The sequence below is a fragment of the Neomonachus schauinslandi genome, chromosome 2 (assembly GCF_002201575.2).
Source record: "Neomonachus schauinslandi chromosome 2, ASM220157v2, whole genome shotgun sequence".
NCBI classification, from domain to species: Eukaryota; Metazoa; Chordata; class Mammalia; order Carnivora; family Phocidae; genus Neomonachus; species Neomonachus schauinslandi.
In genome coordinates this window covers 34,737,714-34,762,361 of record NC_058404.1, presented here as the reverse complement: position 1 = coordinate 34,762,361, position 24,648 = coordinate 34,737,714, and the positions used below count along the sequence as shown (strand labels likewise).

General features: G+C 53.8%; 3 protein-coding genes across 4 annotated transcripts in view; 2 read left to right on the top strand and 1 right to left on the bottom strand.

Annotated features, from left to right (window-relative positions):
* Window positions 1-3,908, top strand: part of RAB11FIP1 (RAB11 family interacting protein 1) — a 32,295-nt gene extending 28,387 nt beyond the window's left edge. Inside the window, exon 6 of one of the 2 annotated variants that reach the window (XM_021681568.2) lies at window positions 623-3,908. In XM_021681568.2, coding sequence (XP_021537243.1) covers window positions 623-841 — 219 coding nt within the window. In that variant the 3' untranslated portion in view covers window positions 842-3,908. The remainder of the gene's footprint in view (window positions 1-622) is intronic. The other variant, XM_021681569.2, reaches the window with a different exon arrangement.
* A 6,379-nt stretch (window positions 3,909-10,287) lies between these two features.
* On the top strand, window positions 10,288-14,447 carry BRF2 (BRF2 RNA polymerase III transcription initiation factor subunit). Its single transcript, XM_021681567.2, has 4 exons — window positions 10,288-10,566; window positions 11,293-11,352; window positions 11,800-12,121; window positions 12,960-14,447. The coding sequence occupies exons 1-4, from the start codon at window positions 10,413-10,415 to the stop codon at window positions 13,687-13,689; spliced, it is 1,266 nt and encodes a 421-aa protein (XP_021537242.1). The 5' UTR covers window positions 10,288-10,412; the 3' UTR covers window positions 13,690-14,447.
* Window positions 14,447-24,648, bottom strand: part of ADGRA2 (adhesion G protein-coupled receptor A2) — a 33,530-nt gene continuing 23,328 nt past the window's right edge. Inside the window, exons 7-19 of the mRNA XM_021681566.2 lie at window positions 24,417-24,630; window positions 23,689-23,853; window positions 22,901-23,099; window positions 22,240-22,389; window positions 21,952-22,113; window positions 20,992-21,216; window positions 20,580-20,796; window positions 19,786-19,994; window positions 18,928-19,055; window positions 18,492-18,615; window positions 17,884-18,029; window positions 17,298-17,387; window positions 14,447-17,068 (exon numbers count right to left, since the gene is read on the bottom strand). Of these exons, the coding sequence (XP_021537241.1) occupies window positions 15,814-17,068; window positions 17,298-17,387; window positions 17,884-18,029; window positions 18,492-18,615; window positions 18,928-19,055; window positions 19,786-19,994; window positions 20,580-20,796; window positions 20,992-21,216; window positions 21,952-22,113; window positions 22,240-22,389; window positions 22,901-23,099; window positions 23,689-23,853; window positions 24,417-24,630 (3,284 nt within the window). The 3' untranslated portion in view covers window positions 14,447-15,813. The remainder of the gene's footprint in view (window positions 17,069-17,297; window positions 17,388-17,883; window positions 18,030-18,491; window positions 18,616-18,927; window positions 19,056-19,785; window positions 19,995-20,579; window positions 20,797-20,991; window positions 21,217-21,951; window positions 22,114-22,239; window positions 22,390-22,900; window positions 23,100-23,688; window positions 23,854-24,416; window positions 24,631-24,648) is intronic.

The following is a 24,648-nucleotide window of genomic DNA, read 5'->3' as shown; positions in this document are numbered from 1 at the left end:
GAGCTGCTGACTGGGTGATGCGCCACCGTGGCACTTAGCTCTGACTCTGCACATGTCTCAAGCATGAAATGATTTAAAGTGGGGTCTCTGAGTGGCCAGTGCATCAGCCTACCTGTGGACTCCTCAGGTAGTCCAGGATGAGCAGCTGCATGGGGTGGTGATGGGTGAGCATCGTCTCCTGCACCTTCTGTCACTAGGGTTTCTTCATGGGCCACCTTAGCTTGGGGCTCTCAGCTTCGCATTGATATTTCATTGTGCCAGCTCCTAGTGTCCAGAGACCTCCAATTGTTAAATTTCCTAAAACCTCAAATCCAGAGTCTAATCCAGGGGTTTGTAGCCTGTGAGCCAAGTGTGGTTTTTACATTTTTAAAAAGTCGTAAGACAGAAAGAACAAACGAACCAACAAAGAAGAACAGACCATATATGGCCTGCAAAGCCTCAACTATTTACTCTCTGATCCTTTACAGAAAACTTTGTCAATAAACCGGTTTTCCACCAGAACTGAAAATACATTCCCAGGAGACTCCGATCGCTAATAACATTTTCCTCTTGTAGATTTCTTTATGATATTTGCCTTCTTTGCTGACTTTACCATTTTTTCTCCCCGTCTCCCCTTCTAAAGAAATACAACCCCTCGGACCCCGCTTTTGCTTATGCACAGCTAACCCACGATGAGCTGATCCAGTTGGTCCTCAAACAGAAGGAGACGATAAGCAAGAAGGAGTTTCAGGTTCGCGAGCTGGAAGACTACATTGACAATCTGCTCGTCAGGGTCATGGAGGAGACCCCCAACATCCTCCGTATTCCGGCTCAGGTCGGCAAAAAGGCAGGAAAGATGTGAATCGTCAGCCTAGGAGACGGAGACTGTTTTGTGAGTTTGTTTCCACCTGCTCCTGAGGCCAAGGACTCCGTATGCCTGATAACCAGCTTACAGGCTCAAAGTCACCAGCTGCCTCCCTTGCCTGTTATCTGGCAAGAGTCAGTTCCACCAACTGAAGCCAGGTTAATTATTACAATGAATCTTTTACTGTACATTCCCAGGGTTTTATTTTTAAATGCCACTGTGCCTTTAAGTATATTGTAAATGTTTTATGCTCTGACCAGAGATGTGGTCATAAGATCTGCTCCTGGCCCAGAGACTCAGATGGCGCAGGGTTATTCGTGTATTTAACATTGGGATTTTCTTTCTTCGATATTGACATTTAAAACTACGTACTCCTCCTCCCACCCCGCCCCGTCAGTGAAGTGTGGGGTGAAATGAGAAGGACCGGGCACATACTTGCTTGGCTTTTGAGTAGCTCAGGGTGATGTTTGGCTGCAGGTGCTAAGTTTTGATACCATGTAAACCTCTGGGCTTCTTGGACTTGGTCTTGTTGATTTGACCGAAGCAGGGGAGGTTAAAGAAAGCCTCTGAGTGTGCCTTGTAGATTTGGAACAAGCTGCCTTTTCTAAGCACCAGCTGCACTACTCTTTAGCCTTACAGTGTGCTCCTGATTGGTCCATAGGGCGTGTCTGTGGGGACGTGAGAAGCAGAAGAGGGAATTCCTCACTTTGCACTCACTTAACGGGGGTTGGTCAAAGGCTCACGGTAGCCGGTAGCCAGGTTCCTGCTGGCTAGAGTGGCCTCATCAGTGCTTGAGAAGGGATCGGGTGGCCCAAGCATTTACTCGGTTCCACCAGGTATGGGATTATCTCAGTAGGACTCCTGTGGCCTGTTCCCCAGTGCCTTTGCTTGGCTCCCTGATTTCCTCAGCAACACTTCCTGGCGATTCCCGCCCCCCACCAACCCTTGTTACAAAATTACGAAGAGCAAGAAGATTAACACTTAGTTTTGGTTGGCTGTATTTTTAAATCTAGAAGAACACACCTATTTTTTAAAGCTAGGACGCTTCTGAACTAATAGCTCCAGTTCGGATTCCTCAGGTAGTTTCCTTGTTCGGAACCTAATACTGGAATTAGAATGTTTCTGTGTTGCTCGTTTTTTTTTTCCCTCCTGGTTGTGACAGACTCTTACCAAACTTTGACTTCTCTCCGGGGCAGAAGAAGATCACAGGCCAGCGCGGTGGGCAGGGCTTGAGGCAACAACAGTCATTAGCCTGGGGTCTCTTCTCTGTATGTTCTTGTTCTGTGGAGGGTAAAGAGGCAGGACGGTTAGCAGCAGAACCCCTTTTCAGGATCACACGTTGGCTGCAATGTTAGTTATATCGGAGCACTTTAACCTGAAGGGTGATACTATAACTTGATTAATCAGCTTTTGATTATCTTACAGGAGTGGGGACCACTGTAAACTTCCCAGATGACTTGTATTTTTGTAGTGCTATGAGAGTTATTTACATACCTATAAAGAGAACCATGTATTCGCCTCAACTCTGAAAACGTACATGTATATATATTCGTTCCGCAATAGGTTTTTTACTTAAAAACGTATTTTGACTGTGATAACCCAAGGGCACTGGGGCAGGGGTGCTCTGAATGATTTCTCCTTAGAAGAGCTGGTGTGGAGACCTGCATTGTTCACGAGAGGTGCTTGGTCTGGAGATATTATCTGCCGCTAGGACCTCGGGTATGTAACTCGGTCAGTGTTTGAGAGGGACGTCTGGGTAGAAGAGTGAATTCCTATGCTCTGAAATGCCACTTGGGGACTCTGGAGGATGAAGGACAACTTACTTCAAGGGTGTCTGGCTTCTACCACTGCTGGGGAAAAAAATCCAATTTATAGCATTCCTGCACCTCTCAAAGTAGCTAACCTGGAGGGCATGAGGTAATGAGTGTCCTGGAGGGCTCTACTTTGGTGGAGGATTTATCTAGGAGAAGCTTTAGTCTTCCCTGAGCCATTAGCAGGGGCTGGTGAATCGGAGTGTTGGAGCTCCTGTGCCCGGCACCTGTCGGAGGGCGCACGCTCACCTACACGAGGAGAGTTGGGACTCGCCTCTGGCTGCTAGAAATGCCAACCTGATGGAAGGACGCTGGGAGGAAGCTGTGTTCTGGAGAAGCAGGAGCAGGTCTTTTCCTGGCCTTGCCCAGCTGCCTCCAGAAAGAGCAGTCAGTACTTAAGGGAAGCATCAGATTAAACACTGAACACCTTGCAGTGAACTTCAGTTGGAGGTCAGCCTCCTGAAAAAAATGTCAATCCTTTGCCTGTTTCCTTTCATCTCATTCCTTGGACTTTGACAGGTTTCCTGCCCTCCATTTTATTCCTGTGTTAACGCATATCACAGTGGAGGAACAAGAAAGTCTGCCCTTTGCCATGAGGAAGAGCTCTTGACCCTGAGTGGGAGGTGTGTGCACATGAATAGGGTGTGTGTGTGTGTATAGGGTGTGTGTGTGTGTGTGTGTGTGTGTGTGTGTGTGTGTGTGTGTGTGGTTTCCAGCTTTGCTAACAGTGGGAGCTCAAAAGGGCAGAGAGGGGGGAGGGCCTATGACACTCAGCCACATACCCAATTGAAGGCCAGAGGCAATTTACTGTTAAATTAGGTAGGATCTTCCCTCCCTGAGTCCCTTTTCCCAATCGATCTTTTTATTTTCTTTTTGAGAACTACGAATTAATGATCCCTCAAGGCTGACAGATTAATTGCCTTAGGTGGAGAATTTAGCCTCCTAGTAATCATACCAACCTCGACTCTGTGGTTTCTCACTATCTATTATATGAGCTACTAACTTGACTTCTTCCACCCTCCGATTGAAAGATCACCCAGCATTTTTGGATTATAAAATAATTTCCTGCCTTGTTAGTTTGGGAGTTTTTAATTTCTTTGGTTTTGTTTTTCAGAAGTAACCTAAAATTTCTACAACACTAAATAAAATGGTACTACCTTTCAAAGATTTGTGTCTGTACTTTCATGTGGGTGCAATAAAAATGTCTTCTTAAAGAAAACCTCTCGGGAGACTTGGGTGGCTCAGTCGTTAAGCATCTGCCTTCGGCTCAGGTCATGATCCCAGGGTCCTGGGATCGAGCCCCGCATTGGGCTCCCTGCTCTGCGGGAAGCCTGCTTCTCCCTCTCCCACTCCCCCCTGCTTGTGTTCCCTCTCTCGCTGTGTCTCTCTCTGTCAAATAAATAAATAAAATCTTAAAAAAAAAAAAAAAAAGAAAACCTCTCTTAGGGAGTGAGCAGTGTTTCTTACCCCATGAGCTTCCCTCATCTGGATTCCTGTGGCTGCCACCTTGCCTGGGGCCCAGAGGTCCCAGTGTCCTTTCTCCAGCAGAGGATGGGACATCTGATCCCTATGACATGCCCCTCATCTTGGCCTGCAGGGACCATGGCATTTACCAGAAGAACATCATTTGAATTCTCTGCCCCCACTGCGAAGAGCTGCTACCTCTTCCTTGAAACCGGGCACTTTTGGCTGAGCATATGAATGAGGTCCCTTCCTTGATCCCTCCACCCCACCCCCGATTTCCTAGAGAGTAAAAGTTTCACTGTGGGGACATGATTTAAATTCAGATTGGCTTCAGACTGCCCCAGACCTGGGAGCCAAATCCCTGGTTCAGTCAACTCTGTTTATTCATTTCTGAGTAGAGGGTATTAGGGAAGCACCGAGAATCTTCTGAGCTCAGCTCTCCCGGGACTCGGAGCCTTTCCTGATGAGATGCGAGGTCTGCCTGCCTCCCACCCATAGTCCATGCTCCAAGGACCCCAACCTCTTGAAAGGGCGGAGACACTTTTTCTTGCTCCGTGATAAAAGTCACACTATAGAGAGACAGGCAGGCAGTGCTTATGAAGCCCCCTGGGTGGGAGGGGGGAGCTTATGTATTTAAATACACTTTAAAATGAAGATGGGAACATGCAGTACGCAGTACAGTACGGATAGCTTTGAACATTTCTGCACGCCTTTGGATACTGTTCTGCAACAAGGACAGAGTGATTCCGGGGGAGAAGGTGCCCCAGCCAACTACCCCCTCCCCCTGCCCCCCCCAGACACCCCCCCAAGGAGGGCGGGGGGGGCCGGCGGCCGCCCCCCGTGTTTCCCCCCCCCGCCCCCCCCCCCCCCCGCCCCAGGGAAAACAGCCACTAACAGGGCGTGGGTAGATCTCTTCAGCTGTGGGCCAAACATCACAGGCTCCCTTAGCCCCGGAACCCAGTCTCTAAGCAGATGGACCCTGTTCCCTCGGCTTCTCTTCAGGTGTCACCTTGGAGACTCTGCAGTCTCGCCCTCCTGGCAAGGCAGGAGCTTTTACTTCGCATTCAAAACAGGCTTCCTTCAGCTCTGTGGGGCCAGCATACTCCAAAGCCCCAAACACTCCCGAGGGAGTGTCCTCAGCCTCTCGACTCTTTTACGCAGAAACCTGTCTTGGTGCCCTGGAAATAGTCACCCTGGTGCCTCTGATAAGCCCTCACAGAGGTGAGAGAAAGTTCCTCCTGACTGTGCCTAGCAAGTGCACTTCAGGCGGAGCCCTGACTGCAAAAGGAAGGCTCGTTTACTGCATTATTACTGTTCCCTAAGCACCGACATGTCCTATTTCTAATTCTCATCAAGGTAGACAGTATGTCCATTATGCAGATGAGGAAACTGAGTCTTGGGCGTCGGAACTTTAGTTCCCCTAGGGTCACACAGTGAGTACTTCAGAACAGATTTGAACTCATCTGTCTAACCGGGAGATGGAGAACAGAGGTCAGCAAGTACAGCCTGCCTCCTGGTTTTGTATGGCCCTCGAGGCAAGAATGATTTTTACTTTTTTTTTTTTTTAATGTCAAATGAATGAGTGTGGGGATCTAATGTACGGAATGATGACCACCTGTCAACACCACCACACTGAATACTGGAATTTTTACATTTTTTAACAAAAAAATTAACAATATTTCATGACACATGAAAATGACGTGAAATTCCAATGTCAGTGCCCACCAAGTTTTATTGAAATACAGCCATGCGCATTCGTTTACGTCATGGTCTATGGCTGTTCCCACATTATAAAAGCAGACCTGAGTAGTTGTAACAGAGACCTTATCATCTGCCAAACCTAAATATTTGCTGTCTGGCCCTTTACAGAAAGAGTTTGCTCACCCCTAGTCTAGGATCACTTTGGGGGTCAGAGAGAGAATGTTCTGATTCTCTTGGAATCCTAGAGGATTGGAGCAGGCAGGTGTGACTCAATTTCCCCTCCAGATGAGGCCAGCGAAGCCACAGCTGCCCTGAGGAGGGAAGTTCCAGGTAAGTAAGCTGACTGGTATTCATGCTCTCAGTGTGGGCAGCGAGTGGTGGCCTGTGACCACCTTCTTAGAGTTTTCAGGTGCCTTTGTTCCTAGGAGTGAAAGAAACTGTGAACACATTAATCCTCTGCCCGGAAAAGGCAAAGTGGGTAGTGGGGATGGAATAAACAACCCAAAAGAGGAAAGCGGATATGAGCAAGGGAAGTTAGCTGGCGCCAGGATTTAGGTCTATATGCCATGGCAGTGTCTCCATGAGTGGTAGAGAAGAAGGAGTATCCACCAAAGAGCTGAGGTGATGGGAAGGAAATCCAGTCAGGAAGACTGCACGGCCTGAGCCGCGGCCTGGCTTAGGGTGACAGTGAGAGAGTGTCCTGGGCTCAGAGCGAAACTGGCTTAGAGTGACAACGTTTCAGTCAGCTGAGCTGGGAGGAGCCCAGTGGTGAGGCCAGATTAAGGACCGGAGGCGGCCCAACTCTCCCCGGTTCCTTATTTTAAATTAGAATCGTCTTGCCTCTGAGAAATTTAGTCTATTTGTTGCTCCTGACAGGCCCAGCGTGGGGACATGGGGACGGGTAGTCACAGGAGTTGACAAGCTCTTTGCCGAGTGCTGGCCCTCACCGTAGGAGGGGCTCCCTGGACACGGGGCCGAGAGAGCCGCATCATTCCCACAAAGACTTGCAAGCAGAGGGAGAGCCAGACAGGCACACAACTAACTAGAATACACACATCCCTCTTCGGAGGGAGGACTGGTGAGAGCTTCCTTCCATCCCACACTGTCAGTGCCTTCCTTGTCCATCAGAAAACCCTCTTCCTCTACCTTTCTGGAAAGAACTGTGGCCTTAAGGTCAGTATTTCACATCGGGACGTGGCTGGGGCAGGCCTTCCAACAGCCTCCCCTCCCCAGGAGCTTTCTACACAAATCCCCCACATTCTGGGCACTCAGCATTCCAAAGCCTATGTGCCCGGCACCATGTGGGCACTGGTGATACAGAGACGAGAAACATGATTCCAGTTTCACAAGCTGGGGGGTGGCGTGGTGGAGAGGGGCTTGAGGAGCATCTGGTAAACAGATCATCACTATCACTGAATGATGGTAATTCTTAGAAGAGTCTGTAGCGGCAGGAAGGGCACCAAGGATGTTGTGTCTGTTCTGATTTCCAGGGGAAGGCAAATCCATTTCCTAAATGAATCACTTTCTTCCTAAGAAAGTAGAGAACCCCAAACTTACAAGTCTTTTTAAAAAAATTTTTAAGTACAATCTACCCCCCCAACATGGGGCCCCAACTCATGACCCCAAGATCCAGAGTCATATACTCTATGGACTGAGCCAGCCAGGTGACTGAGCCAACCAGGGTCCCCTCGACTTACACATCTTAATAGAGTGCGCCACCTTCTGGCCTGGGTCCTGCCTACCTCCCAGCCTGTTTGCATCTGAGGGCCAGGCTCTCTTATGGTATCACACATTTGTGACTGGAAAACAGAATCACTCCTCTCTACCCCTTAGAGGTGCTGGTTGGAGGATCACAAAATCGCTCTTCCACTTTATGATGAGTAATGCTGGGGAAAGCAGAATTTTGAGGCTTCTATCATGGGTAGAGGATTCTAATAAAATCCCACTTTTTTTTTTTTTAAATGCAGTTAGGGTCAAGATCTGCACAAAATTGGGGATGAGAGGAGTCCGATGCTGTTCTGTATGATAATGTGAAGAAGCACTCCCAATGCAGTTATGTTGCTTTTGGAGACATATTTCTCCACTCCAATCAGGATGTCGATGGTATTGTCTAAAACTAATGGATGTCTCTGACAAGTGTGTGCGTGCATACATACAATATTTATCTGCTGGATAGCCAGAAGTAAATCCTTATCACATACCTCACTCTAGTGGGCAAGTCTAGAAGAAAGGGGACTTGGAATGCCAGTGCCCACCCAAAGCTATTGTGCTGATCCCCCTTGTGGTGTGGGGCTAGCGTGAGTAATTCAAATGTAAGGGTGTGGACTGTTGGGGATTACTGCATCCCTTGGTTGGGGGGAGGGGGTGAATGTTCCAGCATGATCAAGTCCTGTGGTAGTAGGTGGGACTTCTCTAGAAAGGAGAAGAGGTTCTATGCTGTGAGAAAGAAATCTCTTGGGAATGGAGTGGTGTCTTTAGGTCTGGATATCAAGGAAAGAAACTGGAAAAGAAGGGGCTGACAACTTTTGAAGGTATTTTGGTTTGGTTTCCTTCTTTTTTTTAATGCATTCCTCTTGAACTGTGAGGAGAGTCTTACGAAATTTCCCATTTTACAAATATATTTTTCATTTCTATTACAATACCTTCAGTTCCTCAACCCTTCAGCAAAGTACATTAACAGTCTCATGATGCTGGTGTGGAAAATGAGAAAATGGAAATCTGGCTGCTTTGTGTTCATAGGTCAACTAACACCTGGTCAGTGGAAAGGCATCCTGCCAGCCCACTGAGGTCCAAGGTGCAGGAAATTCTGTTGTGCCTGTAGCAAAGCAGGGGAGGTTTAGGGAATAGCCATGGGCAGAGGGAAGGAACTTATGAGTCAGGGGGGCTTCTGTTGAATGGACAATTCTTGTAAGGCACAGCACCTCCTTCCCAATTTATACTAAAGGTAAGCGACATCTGAAGCAGAGAAAGCTGATGCTTGGATTGTAGATAAAATGCAATCTTTGTGTCAGAAATGCCCTTGTTTCCCACTGTGGTCCAGGGAACTCACTGTCTCCTCAGGCATACAAGGAATCCTGTGTACCTGACCACTGATCATAGCTCTTTCAAAAGAACCTACAGCCCTGTCTGATCAGATCCCCTTCTTTTTGAGGCCCAAATCCTCTGAGGACTCTCTGGGTATATGGTCATTATGTCACCTGTCTCTTCAGACTAATAAGCTCCATTTTTTATTTTGAAAATTCTCTAGAATGCATAATTTATTAGTCTTCTAAGGAAGGCAGCTGTAACCTGTATCTTATTCCTCATGGGAGTATCCCATTTTGTTAAGGTCTGACAAAACATCCTTATTCCTCAATTCATTCTGCATAGAGCTGTCCAGTCATTTTCTGTTCTCAGTGGAAAGTGCTGATCTTACGTTTCCATCCTCAACCCCCAATGTAAGGTTGAAACTGAGCCCACAACAGTTCCTAAAATCTGCTAATGCCAAGAGCCTACCTGAAATTCTTTACTGTCAGCCCAAGAAACAAATTCTCCACATACACTTTAGGCACTTGCTGTGCTGACTCCCATCTGCTTTCTTGGAGTCATAAGGGACAGGCTTCTGGTGGTACTTGTCATTTAACTCAATGTTCTTGTTTTTCAGACATAGCTGATTCTAAAACTTTTAAGCATTAAAATCTTTATTCTTCATGAATGCAATTAGGATTTACTTAGAAAATACTCTCTTTTGGTGACTTTTAATTTATATTCAAACATAACAGACAGAATTTAAATGTGTAAACTTGGTTTCTATGATAGCGTAACTAGAGGCACAATTTTGCTCAAGATTCTTTGATCTATACTGTACCAAGTTAGTAACTTTGAGTCAGAATCTTGGAGTATCTTAAAGCTCAGCTTTTAAAAACACCTAAATCTGCTTGAAGCCTCCAGTTTGCCCAAAGCCTCACCACCCCCATATTCTTCCACGCCCAACTCCTTAGACATCCCTTGCCTAGCCTCTGAAAGCATTGTGTTTGCCACTCTGGATTTTCATTCAACTCCCTCGTTCTAGAAAAACAGACTGCAAAGAGAGGAAACAACTTGCCTGGGAAAAGCCGCTCTGGAGAGTGGAACACAATTTCCTGCTCTCTCACTATAATATTCTTTCCTTTTAGGCAAACAGTACTATGGCCAAAATCAACATTTGTTACCAAAGAGAAACGGAGAATCTACGACTCTCCTAGAGTTTCAGAAAGGAGAGCTGTGGGAACGGCAACAATTTCTTGTCTGTTAAGTGTGTCCACGTAGGTAGATATTTCACCCAAATTCAACCCCCCAGTCAAACTGACCGCAGATACCAGGGAACGCGAAGACGGTGTCCGCACCAGGAACCTTCTTTCCTAGCTCACGTTTCTACCCGAGCCCGCAGAGATACGGACCGGAAGTGACGCGTAGTCGGCAGACAGAACTACCTACGTATACCGCGATTGCTCTGGCCGGAAGAGAAAGGTGCAGCTCTTAGAAGGCTCCCCTCCTAGTTCCTGCGTCTCCGCTGTTGCTGTCGCGGACGTAGGAGTGGATACCTGAAAGCTTCCGCGGCTCTGGGTTGTGAGATGCCGGGCGGCGGTCACTGCCCCGATTGCGGGTCCACTGAGCTCGTGGAAGACTCGCACTATTCGCAGAGCCAGCTGGTGTGCTCAGACTGTGGCTGCGTGGTCACCGAGGGGGTCCTTACTACCACCTTCAGCGACGAAGGCAACCTCCGAGGTATCTGTGCCGGCCTTTCCCGGGCCGTGGGTTTAGCCTGGGGTGGTGAGGGATTGACGTCAGAGTCCTCTGATTCCTCTCGCGCCCTCTCGTCACGTGTGCGTTAAACTACGGGAGAAAGCGACCGAGTGAGCTGCAGGAGCTCAGGGACTGCCCTTCATCTGTGTTTTTCTAGCACCTAGTGCGATATCTGGCATCCATGTGTGTGTGTATGTGTGTGTGTAGAGAGAGAGAGAGAGAGAATAGTAAACGTTGACCGAGTGAAACAAAGAGAAAGTTCCACTCAATTTACCTAGTCTGGGTGTGATGGAAGGATTGTGGGTCAATTCTTTACAAATACGGACAAATTATTACCCCCGAAGTAGTCTTTAGTACTAATTGGCAAAAACATCCTTTTTTTTTCTTTGCTTTCTGAGTCCCTGGCCAGTGCAGCCCTCAAAATCAAGTCAGGAAGATTGCCTGGATTGGATATGCAGGAGGGAGGGCTGAAAATTTGGAACACTCAGAGCCACTTTAGTGCACTCCTAACCTTCCTCAGTCTCTGTATTTGATACTGCTTGTGGACATAGAAGACTGGATAGACTTTTAACGCGCAAAAATGGGTACCTTCTGTGAGACAGGGAGCAGAGCCTAATGATACGATTTCTCTCTGGTTTTGTGTGGTGGGAGGCCAGGGGTCTGGTGAATAAAGGCTAAACAAGCTGTTTCTTGTCCATTATCTTTCAGAAGTAACCTATTCCCGAAGCACAGGGGAAAACGAACAAGTTAGTCGCAGCCAGCAACGAGGTGAGAATCAACCTTTTGTGATGTGGTGACCTTAAAGAAAATTCTCCTGATGGCCCAGCCTATCCTCTTGCTTTTCAGCATTATTGTGTACGGTAGAGTAGAAGAGAATGGTAAATAGAAATGAGGAATGGAGGTGGTTCTAAGAGCATACAGTTCTAATTCAGTGTACAGTTTGGGTTTGTCGGGCCGTGTTAGAGGTAGAGCCACACATCCCAGATCATACTTTGGCTTGGCTCTGAATCAAGCCAGCCTGCAAAGAATGGTGGGTTAAACTTGACTCTTTCCACAGATTTGTCTTTAGAATGACCTCACCAAATGTCACTCTTGTCATCGTAGAAAGGTGCATTATTCTTGCATCTGGTGTTGGAGGCAAGTTTAGCAAAAATTGCTAGGAGCTGCACGGTAGCGCCTTCGACCCCTCTTAACTCCTGCGGTGGGCTTTCTTAGGTCTCCGCCGAGTGAGAGACCTCTGCCGAGTCCTGCAGTTGCCATCGACATTTGAGGACACAGCAGTTGCCTACTACCAGCAGGCCTACCGGCACTCTGGAATCCGTGCTGCCAGGCTGCAGAAGAAGGAGGTGTTAGTTGGGTGCTGTGTCTTAATCACCTGCCGGCAGCATAACTGGCCCCTCACCATGGGAACCATCTGCACCCTGTTGTATGCAGATCTGGATGTGTTTTCTGGAACCTACATGCAGATAGTGAAGCTCCTGGGGCTGGATGTGCCATCTCTGTGCTTGGCAGACCTGGTGAAGACTTACTGCAGCAGGTACTCGCCCGCTGGGAAACCGTGGGATGGGCTGGCTCCTTAGACCTACGTCCTTTGACCTGTGGCTGGCTCTTTTTCACCAAAGCCCCTTGAAAGGGATTTGGGAGAAAAATCTATTCTCCCTCCCTTGTGTCTAGTATTAATAAGGTTAATTCCGTTTTACAGTTCTAAACTGGTGCCATTTCCAAATCCCTTTGGCCTTACTGCAGCCTGATGTTGCAGGCAGAGTGGGTGTTAGCCTTGGCACGGGGCTGCTGAGTTGCAGCTCTCCTGTTGTGCATGGCCTGCTTGGCTGTGTTACAGCCCTGCCTCAGCAGGATCATCTGTGAATGCAGGTGAGACGATGTTAGTGATGGGGCTGGAGGCAGAAGCTTGGGCCTTTTTTATTTTTTTTTTCTCCTAAGTAGCTGTGTTTCCTTTTTTTCTGAAAAATACTGTAGAAAGCAAAGGCTGTCAGTGTCAAGTGGTGTTGGTTTTGGTTTGCTCGGTTACTTCCTAGCTGGATGACTATGGGCCTGTTTTTTTTAAACTATAAATGCACATAATGGGGTGTAGAGGAGATGAAAGGAGAACATTTGGAAAGCGCTCAGAATAATGGCTGACAGGGGTGCTGACGAACGTGCGCTTCTTTGTGGGTTCTCCTGCCCTTCACCACACAAGTAGAACACTCCACCTGTCTTCTCTCAGCACCTGTAGAAACTCGCTGCCCAGCGAGCTTGAGTGTTCCAAGGGGAGAGACTAGCTTGCCCGTCGTGAGTAGACTGCTTTTCCTCACTTTGGCAGAGCAGCCCCCTCCCCCATAGGCACGGAGCCCAGACTCTCGTTTTGGTTCTTTCAGCTTCAGACTGTTCCAAGCTTCCCCATCCGTGCCAGCCAAATACGTGGAAGACAAAGAGAAGATGCTGTCGCGCACACTGCAGTTGGTGGAGCTGGCGGATGAGACGTGGCTGGTGACCGGGCGGCATCCCTTGCCCGTCATCACTGCTGCTACCTTCCTGGCTTGGCAGTCGCTGCAGCCTTCAGAGCGTCTGACGTGCTCCCTTGCCCGGTTTTGTAAGTTGGCAAATGTGGACCTGCCCTGCCCTGCTTCCTCCCGCCTGCAGGAGCTGCTGGCTGTGCTGCTGCGGATGGCTGAGCAGCTGGCCTGGCTGCAGGTGCTGAGGCTCGACAGACGGTCTGTGGTGAAGCACATCGGCGACCTCCTGCAGCACCGCCACACGTTGGTCCGCAAGGCCTTTCGAGATGGACCGGCAGAGTCCGAAGCCGGGGAGGAGGAGCGGCCGGGACGGGGCCAGGGACCAGGGCAGGGAAAAGAGGAGGTGGCGAGTAGGTCCTTAGATCTGCCCGAGGGCAAGCGGCCAGCCAGTCCTGCCCTTCTCCTCCCACCTTGCATGCTGAAGCCCCCAAAGCGGGTCTGTCCCCCACCCCCTATCTCTACGGCCACCGGAGATGAGGATATTTCTGACAGTGAAATAGAGCAGTATTTGCGTACCCCTCAGGAAGTTAGGGACTTTCAGAAAGCTCAGGCTGCAAGACAGGCTGCCACGGGGGTTTCTAACCCTCCCTGATGTGCATCTGAGGGAGCACTCCCAACATTCGGACAGCAGCTTGATCATAGGCCTGTCCTATCCGGAGAAATAAGTGTATATGAGTCCTGAGGCAGGTTTGTTGTTTTGTTTTGTTTTGTTTTCCTTGTTTAAAGGAACCAAGGGACTCTGCAGTTAATTGGACCCTGGGTCCTGGAGTAGAAGTTAGGAGCGATGCAGGGACAACTGGGTTGGAGAGAATCCCATCCCTGAGAGGAAGGTGCACACATTCATATTATGAGGGATGGCTTCCCTCCTAGACTGGCTGGAGAATGTCAGGCTTTCTCCTGGTTTGGCTTTGGGTACACTGCTGCTGCAGGCCTCATGGGCCCTCCCTGCTGGTGTGGCGCGGTTGGCGTTGCGAATGCTATCAGCCCTCAGCGGATGGGAACTGGGCACCTCTTGATCCTGCGTCCGTCTACAGGCATGGGTGGTTTCTCATGTACAGGGGTCACAGAATCCTCTACCTCATAACAAAAGGACCGTGGGTGGACTAAAGTTATATAGCTCAAAGGGCTTTGCAAAATTTTAATATATTAAAACAAGAGGCATCTGCTAGAAAACATTCTATTGTATAAAACCCGAGCTTTTAAAAACATGTTTTCTTTGGCACTTTCCATCCCCTCCCTCCCTTTTCCCCAGCGTATTGCAAAAAGCTCTCCAGTGCTAAGGCATTGGCAGGGTATGTAAACAGCCAGCGTACGTGGAAGAATAATACGAAGCTTTTTTTTTAGTCTTTTTTTTTTTTTTTTGGTCTAATATTGTCTGTGTAGCAAGCATAAATAACAGGATTCATCCCAAGGTGTGTGGATTTTCTCCCCTCCCTTTTGTCTTTTGTCTTGGTGATCAGACTGCGGGAATATGGACACTGAGAGGGGACCTGGACCAGGTCTGGTTTTCCTGTTCCTCTTCCCCGGGCTCAGCTTTCCCTCCACTTTTCACTGGGTCCTGTAGTAAAAGGCTGGTGGTTGCTTTTAGGTTGGGGGAAATATGGGTGCTGGTGTTTGAAAGTAGTGAAGGCTCCACGTGAGCCGCAGGGACCCTACCTGCTGCCCTGGGGGATTCAGCTTGGGCTTCTGTGAGGCAGGAAGCCGGTTCAATGTTGGGGAGGTTTCTCCCTAATACGGAGCTAGAGATCAAATTCTTGGAATGGTCCTTGCATATGGCCTCATGGAGGCAGGGAAGTGCTCTTCCCCAGTGCCTCGGTGTTGGCAGGTGGAGACTGGGGATGTGGGTCTTGTCATCCAACAGTAAGTGCTTCTCCAGCCCTGCCTGCGGCCTTGTGGTGGCGCGTCTCTTCAGAGCACTGTTTATAGGGTCAGGTTTAGGGCAGGACTGCGATCAACTCCAAATCTAAGCACTACTCTCTACTTGCCTCAGATCTTTCCTGGGTATCTGGCAGAGGCAGCTTCTTAGGCGCAGGGCCTTGGCTTTGTCCTGAGGGCACCACTTCTAAAGCCCTGCTGCATGGTTTGTGCACCACTCCTGTGGGACGTGTCCGTCCCCAATTGTGCACCCTTTTCCTAGAAGGCCATCTCCAGGGCTGCCTTGCACACTGTTCCACCTTCTCTTGCATAGTTTATCTTAAAAGCAGCACCTATGGGTCCTGGCCACCTGGCGCATCTACTAGGCTGGCCGCCTAGTTGGCTGAAAGGTGGGTGGGGGAGAGGCCCTAGGATCTAGGCACAGATGGCTGACTGCAGAGGAGGGCAGTGAGGAGAGAACACGGTTCTCAAGCTCCTGGCATCTGTGTTTTCCTGATGCGGCGGCCGGCCACCAGCGAGGCAGGGTGGATGAGATGTGGGGAGTACCTAGGGAGGGGCCCACCTGGGGGCCGACAGCACCTTCCCCCACTACCCTGGACGGCACCGAGTCGACTGCCCAAACTAGCCTGGGCTGGGACGGAAATGTATCCCGCTCGCGGTCCTGGGATCGTCGCTACCCCGGAGGGATGGCGCTCAGGGCGGTGGCAGGCCTTCCGCCTGTCCTTTTCCCCAGCCTCCGGGACTAACGCCGGTGTGCCTCCCTCAAACCTGCTGACGCACCGGTGGACGTCTTTAGGGCCCCAGGGAAGCCGCGTGTCCCACAGGGTCGCCCACCCCCGCCCTAGACGGTGGTCTCGCTCTTCCAGAGGCCCGTCTTCATGCAGGCGCCCGCGGCCGCGGCCGCCCCGCCGAGGTCGTCGTACTTGGCCCCCTTGGGCGCGCCGTTTAGACTGGCGGCGTTGAGCGGGTACGAGCGCCGCTTGCTGTCCCGCTCGGACGCGCCGGCCCCGCCGCCCTTGAGGTTGTCGCGACTGGCGCTGCGGCGCTGGCCCTGCCGTCCGGCCTCGGGGGGCGGCGCGGCGCTCGTGTCGCTGCCCTCCGACGGCGTGAGCATAGGCTCGCCCTCCAGCTGCAGGCCCGGGCTGTTGCGGCTGCTGCCCGGGTAGCTGTCGGACGGGCTGTTGTGCAGGCTGCCGCTCTCGCTGGACAGCAGCTCGGGCGCCCCGGCCGCCGCGCCCCCGCGCAGCGCCTTGAGCCGGTTCTTGGCGCCGGCCTCCCCCGCGCGGTGCCCCTTGGCCCGACTCTTGTGCGCGCGGCGCCCGTGGTGCACGTTGTTGGGGTGGCGGGCAGCGAGGCCGCCCCGGGAGCCCGCGGGCTCCGGCTCCCCTTCCCCACGGGCCCCCGCCTCGCACACCTGACTCTGGGCCAGCTGCAGGTTGGTGAGCTTGCAGGAGCCCAGGGGCGGCGCGTGGCCGCTGCTGCCGCTCGGGGAGGACTTGAGGGAGGGGGCGCCCTCTCCGAGTACGGGGGAACCGTCCTCTGGGGCGGCGGGCTCGGCCCGGGGTGAGGCGCGAGAGGCCGAGGCCCGGGGGCCGCAGGCACGCCAGGAGGCCCTAACGTCCCGGCGCCGGGCGCAGTGGTGGGTGAAGACGAAGAGTCCCAGGGCGGAGGCCGCCGCCCCATATAGGCAGCTGCACACCACCCGGGGCAGCCAGTGCTGCGACACGGCCAGAGCCCCACAGGCCCACATGGCCAGGTACAGGAAATGCGTGGTCACCAGCGCCCCCAGTTGGACTCCCGGGGAATAGAGGCCATCACCATCCTCCGGGGGCCCAGGTGTCACCATCCCAGCACTCCCAGTAGCCAGAAGGGAACCTGAGTCATTCAGGAGGGGGCCGCTGCTCCTGAGCCTGGTGGAACCCCTCAGCTCCTCCCCTGTCTCCAGGGAGACCCTGCTGGTGCCTCCCTTTGGGCTCTGTGCCAGAGGACCCCTTAAGCGCAGCCCCGCACACAGGAAATAGATCCAGGTGATCAGCAGAATCAAAGCCACCGGGATGTAGAAGGCTCCCAGGCTTGGACGCCACACCAGCCAGCAGCTGAGGGGAGACACAGGCAGTGGGTGAGGACGGGGAGCATGTCTGAGGTGGCTGGGTGGTTGGGGACATAGGACACGGTGAGTGGCAAGGCAGAGACTGGCTTAGGCAACATGCGTGGGTTTGGGTTGGGTCACTGGCCGGGTGGGCCTGCAGGTGCCCCCGCCAGTGAAGAAGAAGGCATCCGGTGTAGGGGCGGGTAGGTGTGGGGCAGGCAGGCAGCAGCGCTCACTAGGGGCTGTGGTCCCGGTAGTTGTGGATGCTGACTGCAGCTGTGATGCCACAGATAATGAGTGGGATCCCTCCGGCGATCAGATAGAACCTGGAGAGGAATGGGGCTTGGGGTCAGAGATGTGGGGAACCAAGTGGGTTGGAAACAGATGCTCAGAAGCCTTGACTCGGGGTCTCTGTCCCATTCTCTTTCCCCTTTAAATTCTCTCAGATTTTTTTTGCAGGCTCAGTAGGTTCCTAGGGGACTTGGCCATGACTGCTCTAAGGGACAGAGGCCAGAATTGTTCTCTCACTTGAAAGAGTACAGAAGTCAGGGTACCACTCGGGTTGCCAGGATCCCTATCCAACACCCTTTGGAGTCACTTTCTTCCCTGGCCTTGTCAGCCCTCAAAAGCCCTAAGGATGCACCCACTCCATGGCCTTGGGCAACCTGGTGCCACCTCGGGCTTTGCCTCTTCTCTCTTTGGAGAGTGCTCAACCAGGACTTTGGACCTGCCCTGCCTCCACCCTGGGAAAACAGACGGTGGTGTCCTTCACCCGCCTGGGAGCCCTTCACCCTTGCAAAGCTGACAGTTGGAGACGAGTACCGGAGCATGGGGCGGGGCGCAGGCGGGGCCGAGTCCCCTTCTTGTGGAGGGGGCGCTCTCCAGGTGAGCTCCTTGTGGAGGACTCGGGCCTTCACACCCATCCAGAGCAGTGTGGACAACGAAGAGTAGTGCAGAGTGATGCCCACCTGCGGGGTCAAGCCACAGAGGCTGGGGGACCAGGCTGCTACTACTGGAGCCACCCCGGGGCCCCAGTCCGCAGTATTACTCTCCCACTCCTCCCACTGTCCCACCCCCAGCTCTACCCTGAGCCTCCTCAAGGTTCTGTCCCTGCTGTCACCCTCTCTCCTTCCACCCCCCGCTTCTCTCCCACTTGGGGGACTTTTCACAACCCTGCTGTTGCTGTCTGCCTTGTCCTTGACCTCTCCTCCATTGGAGATCCCCAGTCTCCACTTTGAAGACCCATCTCGTAGTCTCTCTACTTCTTACCACCCCGACTCCCACGGCCCCCACCCCAGCAAGGCTGGGCACAACCGTGCAGCTGGGGCCTATTAGCATGAGCCCCCGTTTTTTCCCCTGCACCTCCCGACTCTGTGCCTAGGCTGCCATCACTCATCTTGGAGCCCCCCCCGGCCCCTTCTCCTGCTTACTGCCTGGCAGACCATGTGGTAGTTGGTGAGTGTGATTCCTCCTGCAAAGACGGCGGAGGTCATGGCCATGTGGAAGCACAGGTTCAGCAGCATGTGCCAGCCCTTCCGGGACACATGGATGGAGCTGCCCCAGAAACAGTCTTTAATTAATGGGCCACCCACCCAAGGTCAGGCCCATGGGGTCTTAAGGCCATTGGGAGGGCAAGGGGGGAAGGCAGATATCTGTGCACATGCATGTGTGTGAATGTGAGAGAGGCCCCAGGGCAGGGAGGGCTTAACCCCCAAAATGTGTTTTCCAGCCCTAGAGCCTTCCAGTAAAATGCTAGGCAAGCCTGGGAACGGCATGTGGGCCCACTTGGGAAAGGAACCCTTGGCCAGTACTCAGGGAGACCCACAGCCTTCCCTCCACGCCCTCCCCCACCGCAGGGGCCCCCACCTGTGGTTGAGGATATAGGTGATGATGGTGGAGAAGAGGCAGAGCAGCAGCAGGCCCGTGCAGGGGTACACGACAGGATGCAGCCCTGCCCCGGAGCCCCCAGCCTCCCTGGGGAAGGCACTCAGCTCCTGGAAAGAGTAGGAAGGAGGAAGTAGTAGGAAGCCAGGGGTAGAGGCCACCCCATGGAGTCCTGGCCAGTCCCCCACACCATTCTTCCTCTTCCCAAGCCCGGTCAGCTTTGGTCCTCAGCTTCGGCCCCTCGTCCATCCAGGTGGGCGAAGACATAAGTGCTGAGACAGCCACTCATAGAAAGTCAGTCCCAGGTAGTGTTAATGATCTACCAGTCCCTCCCTCTTCGTCTCTTGCCCCTCTGGGGACTTTTCTCAGCCTAAAAATCAGAGATGACGAAAGAGGGGGAGGTTTCTGTCTATAATCCAGGCGCACGTCTGCTCAGGATCTGGGAAAAGGGGGTGCAAAATGTGAGGGAGGGGGAGCCGGACAGGAGTGAGTGAGGAGGGTGACCAGAAAGGAGAAATGGTCCCAGATTTTTTTCCCCCCACTTTAACAATCTGGGTCTCAGAGAGTGCAGGATGTGAAGACCGGGCTGGGTAGTTCCAGATCCATCTGTCTCGATGAGTAGGGGCAGGACCTCCCTGTCTCCTGAAAGATGAAAAGGTGTGGGGAAGACCAGAGGGACATTTCCCCATGAATCCTACAGTCACGAGGCCTGATGAGGCCGCTGTCCTTTCTTTAGTTCAATGTGGCTCCAGGGGATCAGAATACCCCTACCCTCACCCCCACCTCACCCCCGTTCCCTGGTCCCTGGTCCTCCCGAGCTCCCACCACCATCCCACTCACCACGAGCACGGCCACGTTGCCCAAGTGCCGGCAGTGCAGGGAGCTGACATTTGGCTGGCTGGAGTGGAGCTGGCAGCCCTCGGAGCTCCAACCCCCGGGGCCCCCAGGCCCGTCCTGGCTCCACCAAGCTGCCACAGGTTCAGCCCCCTCAGCCCAGTGCCGAAGCGAAATGGCCACTGGCTCGGTCAGGTTGCCCACACCACAGCCACCTGCAGGGGAGAGGGAGGTCCACACGGGTAGAACCAGGGTAGAACCAGGCCGCAGGGAGGCTCGCCCTAGAGCTAAGCAGCAGCAAGACAGCAAGGCCCCCCGGGGCAGGGCGTGCGCTGGGCTTCCAGATGCAGTTGGATGCCAGTCCGGGCCCTGCCTTCCAGGTTGTCCGTCTCACCAGGGAGACCCAAGGATGAATCAAAAAGCACTGGGAGGTGGCCCATTCTAAATGCCAAATGAGTGATGGCTGGGCTCAGGGAAAGGAAGGGAGAAGATAATTCTGAGGGACAGGAAGGTGACAAGAGGACTCGGGGTCCGGGGGGGGGGGGTGTTTGTAACCCTTTTGAAATTTGACAGATCTGGGATATAAATTCCAATGTCTTCCAGAGCCTTTTCTCCAGCAGTCCCTTCCTTGAGAGGACGTCCCTGTCCCTTATCCCCCTGGGAAATGCTGAGTGGCCACTCTCCTCGGCCCCCTCCCCCAGGGCATTAGGCGGGTTGTGGGTGAGGGGAGGGCAGGGGGAAGGGGCACGGGGCAGACACTTGGGAGCACTCCGTGCAGCACGGGGAGCTCAGTCCCTTACTGGTTCCAGCAAAGATGACGGGGGTGGCCACACCGCGTCTCTTGCCAGGCCCAGCAGCTCCAGGGCGAGAGGTGTTGCCGTGGCTGCGGAAGAGGCGGCCATTTCGGAAGACCAGCAGTTGCAGGGTGCAGTCTGGGGGGACAGGGGGAGCCAGGGCAGCCGGAAGGGACGAGAACAGACTGGGCGGCAGCTGGATGGAGGCCAGGGCCACGCTGTTCTGGGGGGACATTGGAGTTCCTCAGAGACATCTGGGAACCCCTAGGACTCTGAGGCCTTCCGGTCCCCTCCTCCCACCTCCCCTGAACCCCTTTTCTGGATCCGCTTCCACTCACACACACCACCCCCCCCGCCCCCCGCCCCAGGCACCTGCGTCTAGGCGCGTCCCCCCCCACGGCCCTCCCCCAGTGCCCACCTTGATGTGGAAAGAGGACAGAGAGATGCTGGGTCTCCCTGTGGTACAGCGGAAGCGGAGCTGCTGATCAGCCAGGGGCTCGGGCTCTGGTGAGGGGTTCTGGCCAGGGCCCCCGGGCCGCACGCCTGGCACTCCTGCCTCCCTTCTCTGGAAGGCTGTGCAGGTCAGCCCCACGTAGCTGTGGGGCTTGATGAGGTAGGCCTCCAATGCCACGTTCCTTGAGTTCTAGGGACAGGGAGCTTGTCACCCCCCCATCTGAGATACGGCGGCTCTCTCTTGGCTTCCTGCCCGCCACTGCCCAGTCCCTCCCTGCAGGTTCGCTCAGGCTGTGCCCCCCCTACACGTTATTCCTGACTGCACCCTACCTTGATCTGGCTCACCTCTTAGCAGACACTAGTTCTGCCACCCCAGCCAAGCCATGGAGCAGGGTCCACGTCCAACCTCCTTACACCACCCAGGGTGCCTAGCACAGTATCTTGCACATAGAAGATGCTCTGTGGTGGTTGTTCATTGGTTCACAACCCACCATTGGCAATGTCACCCTCTTCTTAGGGAGCAGGAGTCTCCGTGACTCCTCATTCCATCACAGTGCTGTCGCCCTGCTTCCAAGTCTCCTCTTATATTCATCCCTTCGGCTCCTTTTACCCTTCCTCCAGTTTATTTCCGTTGGGCTAGCGTTACAACTCGGTTCCCCACCATGAAGCCTTGTGTAACTTCTCCCTGTCACTGGCCCCCTCCCTCTCCACTGCCCCTGACGACTTGGAGGCAGATTCTGCACAACTGAGTCATGTGCGGGGGTTCTTGCTAGCTGGGCACATGGCAGGTGCATACTTGCAGGACCTGCTGCCCGGAGACAGGAGTGTTTTCCTCCTGGCAGGCAAGGGCCGGCCCCAGTTGACTCTAAGGTCCCTCCCAGGTCTGGGCTCCCCAAGGAGCTCCCTCCCAGCTGACCCATATTACCACAGAGATGTGCTGGGCGTGGGGGCTGAGGGCAGCCCCCCCGATGCGCTCCAGGGCGCCCACGATGCCACTGCAAGCCTTGTCCTCGCGCTGGGCCAGCCACAGCAGGTGCTCATCCACCAGCATCAGGTTGCTGGCCATGTCCACCATCACCTCCACCAGCTGGCGGGGGCGGGGGGAGTCACTGAGGGCAGGAGTGGGGTGTGGGGCCCAGGGGCTAGGGGCACAAGAGGCTTGAGCAAATGGGGGGCGGTTTTCAAGGGCCCCAGAGGCCGGGTTGAATCTCACCTCTTTGATCTGGTCGACATAACCCAAAAATTTCTGGATCATCTGAGCCACATAGACAACATCCATCATGTCTGAGAAGCTGGCTGCCTCCGCCGTGTACACGCGCAGCTGGTGAGCCAGGGTCAGTGCATTGGAGGCGTTGATGGGCATCTGGGAGAATTGAAGGAAGAAAGGAGATGGTCCAGTTGTGCCCCTTCTCCCCAAGAACTGCCCCTAGGGGGCCCCCTTGTCTGTGCCGAAGCTCAGGGCGACAAGGCCTGGGGAGAGGGGTCTAGCCCACCAGCTGGGTCTAATCAAGACAGGAGGCACATGGAAGGAATGAACTCATCAGGACTCAGGGCCGCCCACTTCTAACACCACTGGCCTAAGGATAATGGGACGACCTCACACTGTCCTTGTTTTCCCCCTTCAGGCTGCCCTTGCTGTGTTTGGGAATAAAGATGCTTGGAGTGGCCCTGGAGGGGGAGGGGGAGGGATCTGAATGCCCTAGAAGGAGAAAAGCTAGAAGAGAAGAGCAAGAGCCCCTCACTGCTCACGCCCACAGACCGGAGGAGCAGCAGAGCCCACAGCCATGAGGGGGCTCCCCTCCCCATTCCCCAGAACCAGAGCTGATGGGATGCCCGCCCCCCCCCCCCCCGCCCCTCTCCTCTCCTGGCCTCACCAGCACGAAGGTGTAGAGCACCCGGGTGATGTCGTTGGTGTACAGACAGTGGGAGTAGTCCCCTGGCTCCCAGCGGCCAGCTCGGTCACACCGGCGGGAGGCTCGGGTGCCTGGGGCCCCCCCGCTCAGGGGCACCGAGGTGAAGGGGTACTGTAGGCAGGACTGGTAGGCTGTGATGCCAGCCAGAGTCCGAGGCCACCTGGGGGCAGAGGCGGGAGGTTGCTGACGCCCCAGCTCCTCAGAGCAAGGGTCCCTCCTCTGCCCTTAGACCTGGGATGCTGAACCCCTCGGGACCTGGGGGAGGGATTCAGAGAGAGGATTCGGACTGGCCTTCGATGGGCTCCGCGGGGCTCCCGAGCTCCACCTTCTAAGTCCGTGTTTCTTCAGACTTGGAGCCCTGATTTCAAGCCCCTTACCCTTTCTGGGCTTGAGTGTTCTCAGCTGTCCATGGGGAGGATAATACCTGCCCTTCCTCACGGAGATGCTCATGGGGGTATTAAAATCTGATATCCATTGTGGGAAAGTTTTGTAAACTATTAATGCAAAGAAGACAAAGAAACAAAAAAACCCACCCAAACTTTTTGTTCTGCACAGCATATGTCAGATGGGGACTTTATACAAAAAGATAAGGTCTCTGTAAAAACAACAGCAAGACAGTGGGACTTGGGGCCGGGGACTTACAGAAGATGGGCAGCCCGGGCGGGCGGGGCGTGTTTTCCGACGGGGACGCAGGAGCTGGGACTGGGACAGGAGTGGGGGCGGGGCCGGGGTGGCAGAGGGCACCGCACCTGAAGTCCCCGCGGTTGTTGGCGACTCGCTCAGCGGGGCAGTAGGAGGCGGAGGTCTCCAGCACCACAATCTCCACCTTCTTGCTGGCATTGCCCTGGGCCGTGGACACGGAGCACTCCCACTCCCCTGACGCCCACACGCCGATGTGAGACAGAGTCAGCTCGCTGCGGGCGGGCGGAGGGCTGGCTGCGCGAGGCACTCACGGTGGGTGCGCCACCCTCCCTAAGCGCCCTGGCCCCGTCCACCCGCACGCAGCCCCTGACTGAGGGCGTGCGGGGCAGGAGCTTCGGGGGGCTTCTCTTTGACGGAGCGAGGGATACAAGTACATACTCCTTTAACTCCGACTGGCCCTCTGGTATGGTTTTCCTGAGCTTCAATTTCCCCACCCTTAGCATAGAGCTAATAAGACCTCCCTTGCAAGTCTCTTGGAGAGATTCAGTCCCATAATTTGGTGAGAGTCACTATATACATTGTAAAAGCGCTAAAGAACCGTCAGTTGTAATCTTTTTTTTTTTTTTCTACCAGGCGTTGACTTTCTATCGCCTCGCCAAGACCATTTATGACTCAGTCCTGGATTTCCATAAACACACACGTGCGCTCTCACGCACAGGACCGTACTCTCCAGAACATGTCTGACTGAGCAGGGCTCCTTCGGGGGGCGGCTGATGGGCACTGTAGCTTCCCCCACCCCATGCCTCGGGCTGGGAAAGGGCAGCAGGGCCTGTACCTGGTGATGAAGGTGCAGTCGTGGATGAGGCTCTCGGCCAGGAGGATTCCCGCCTGCTCGTCGCCCTCTAGGGGGGCCCGGTTGTGGTACCAGCGGATGCGGGTGTCATTGCCCAGGTAGCTGGCGGAGCACTGGAAGGGCAGCCGGTCACCCTGGAACACGACTTGGCGCAGGGACGGGATGAGGTGGTGCGTGTGCAGCTCCAGGGCCCCTTCTGTGGGAGGAGACACGG

Coding starts and splice junctions, on each gene's coding strand:
- BRF2 (XM_021681567.2), top strand. CDS start 10,413: ATGCCGGGCGGCGGTCACTGCCCCGATTGCGGGTCCACTGAGCTCGTG. Junction 10,567..11,292: donor CGACGAAGGCAACCTCCGAG/GTATCTGTGCCG, acceptor ATTATCTTTCAG/AAGTAACCTATTCCCGAAGC. Junction 12,122..12,959: donor GTGAAGACTTACTGCAGCAG/GTACTCGCCCGC, acceptor TGGTTCTTTCAG/CTTCAGACTGTTCCAAGCTT.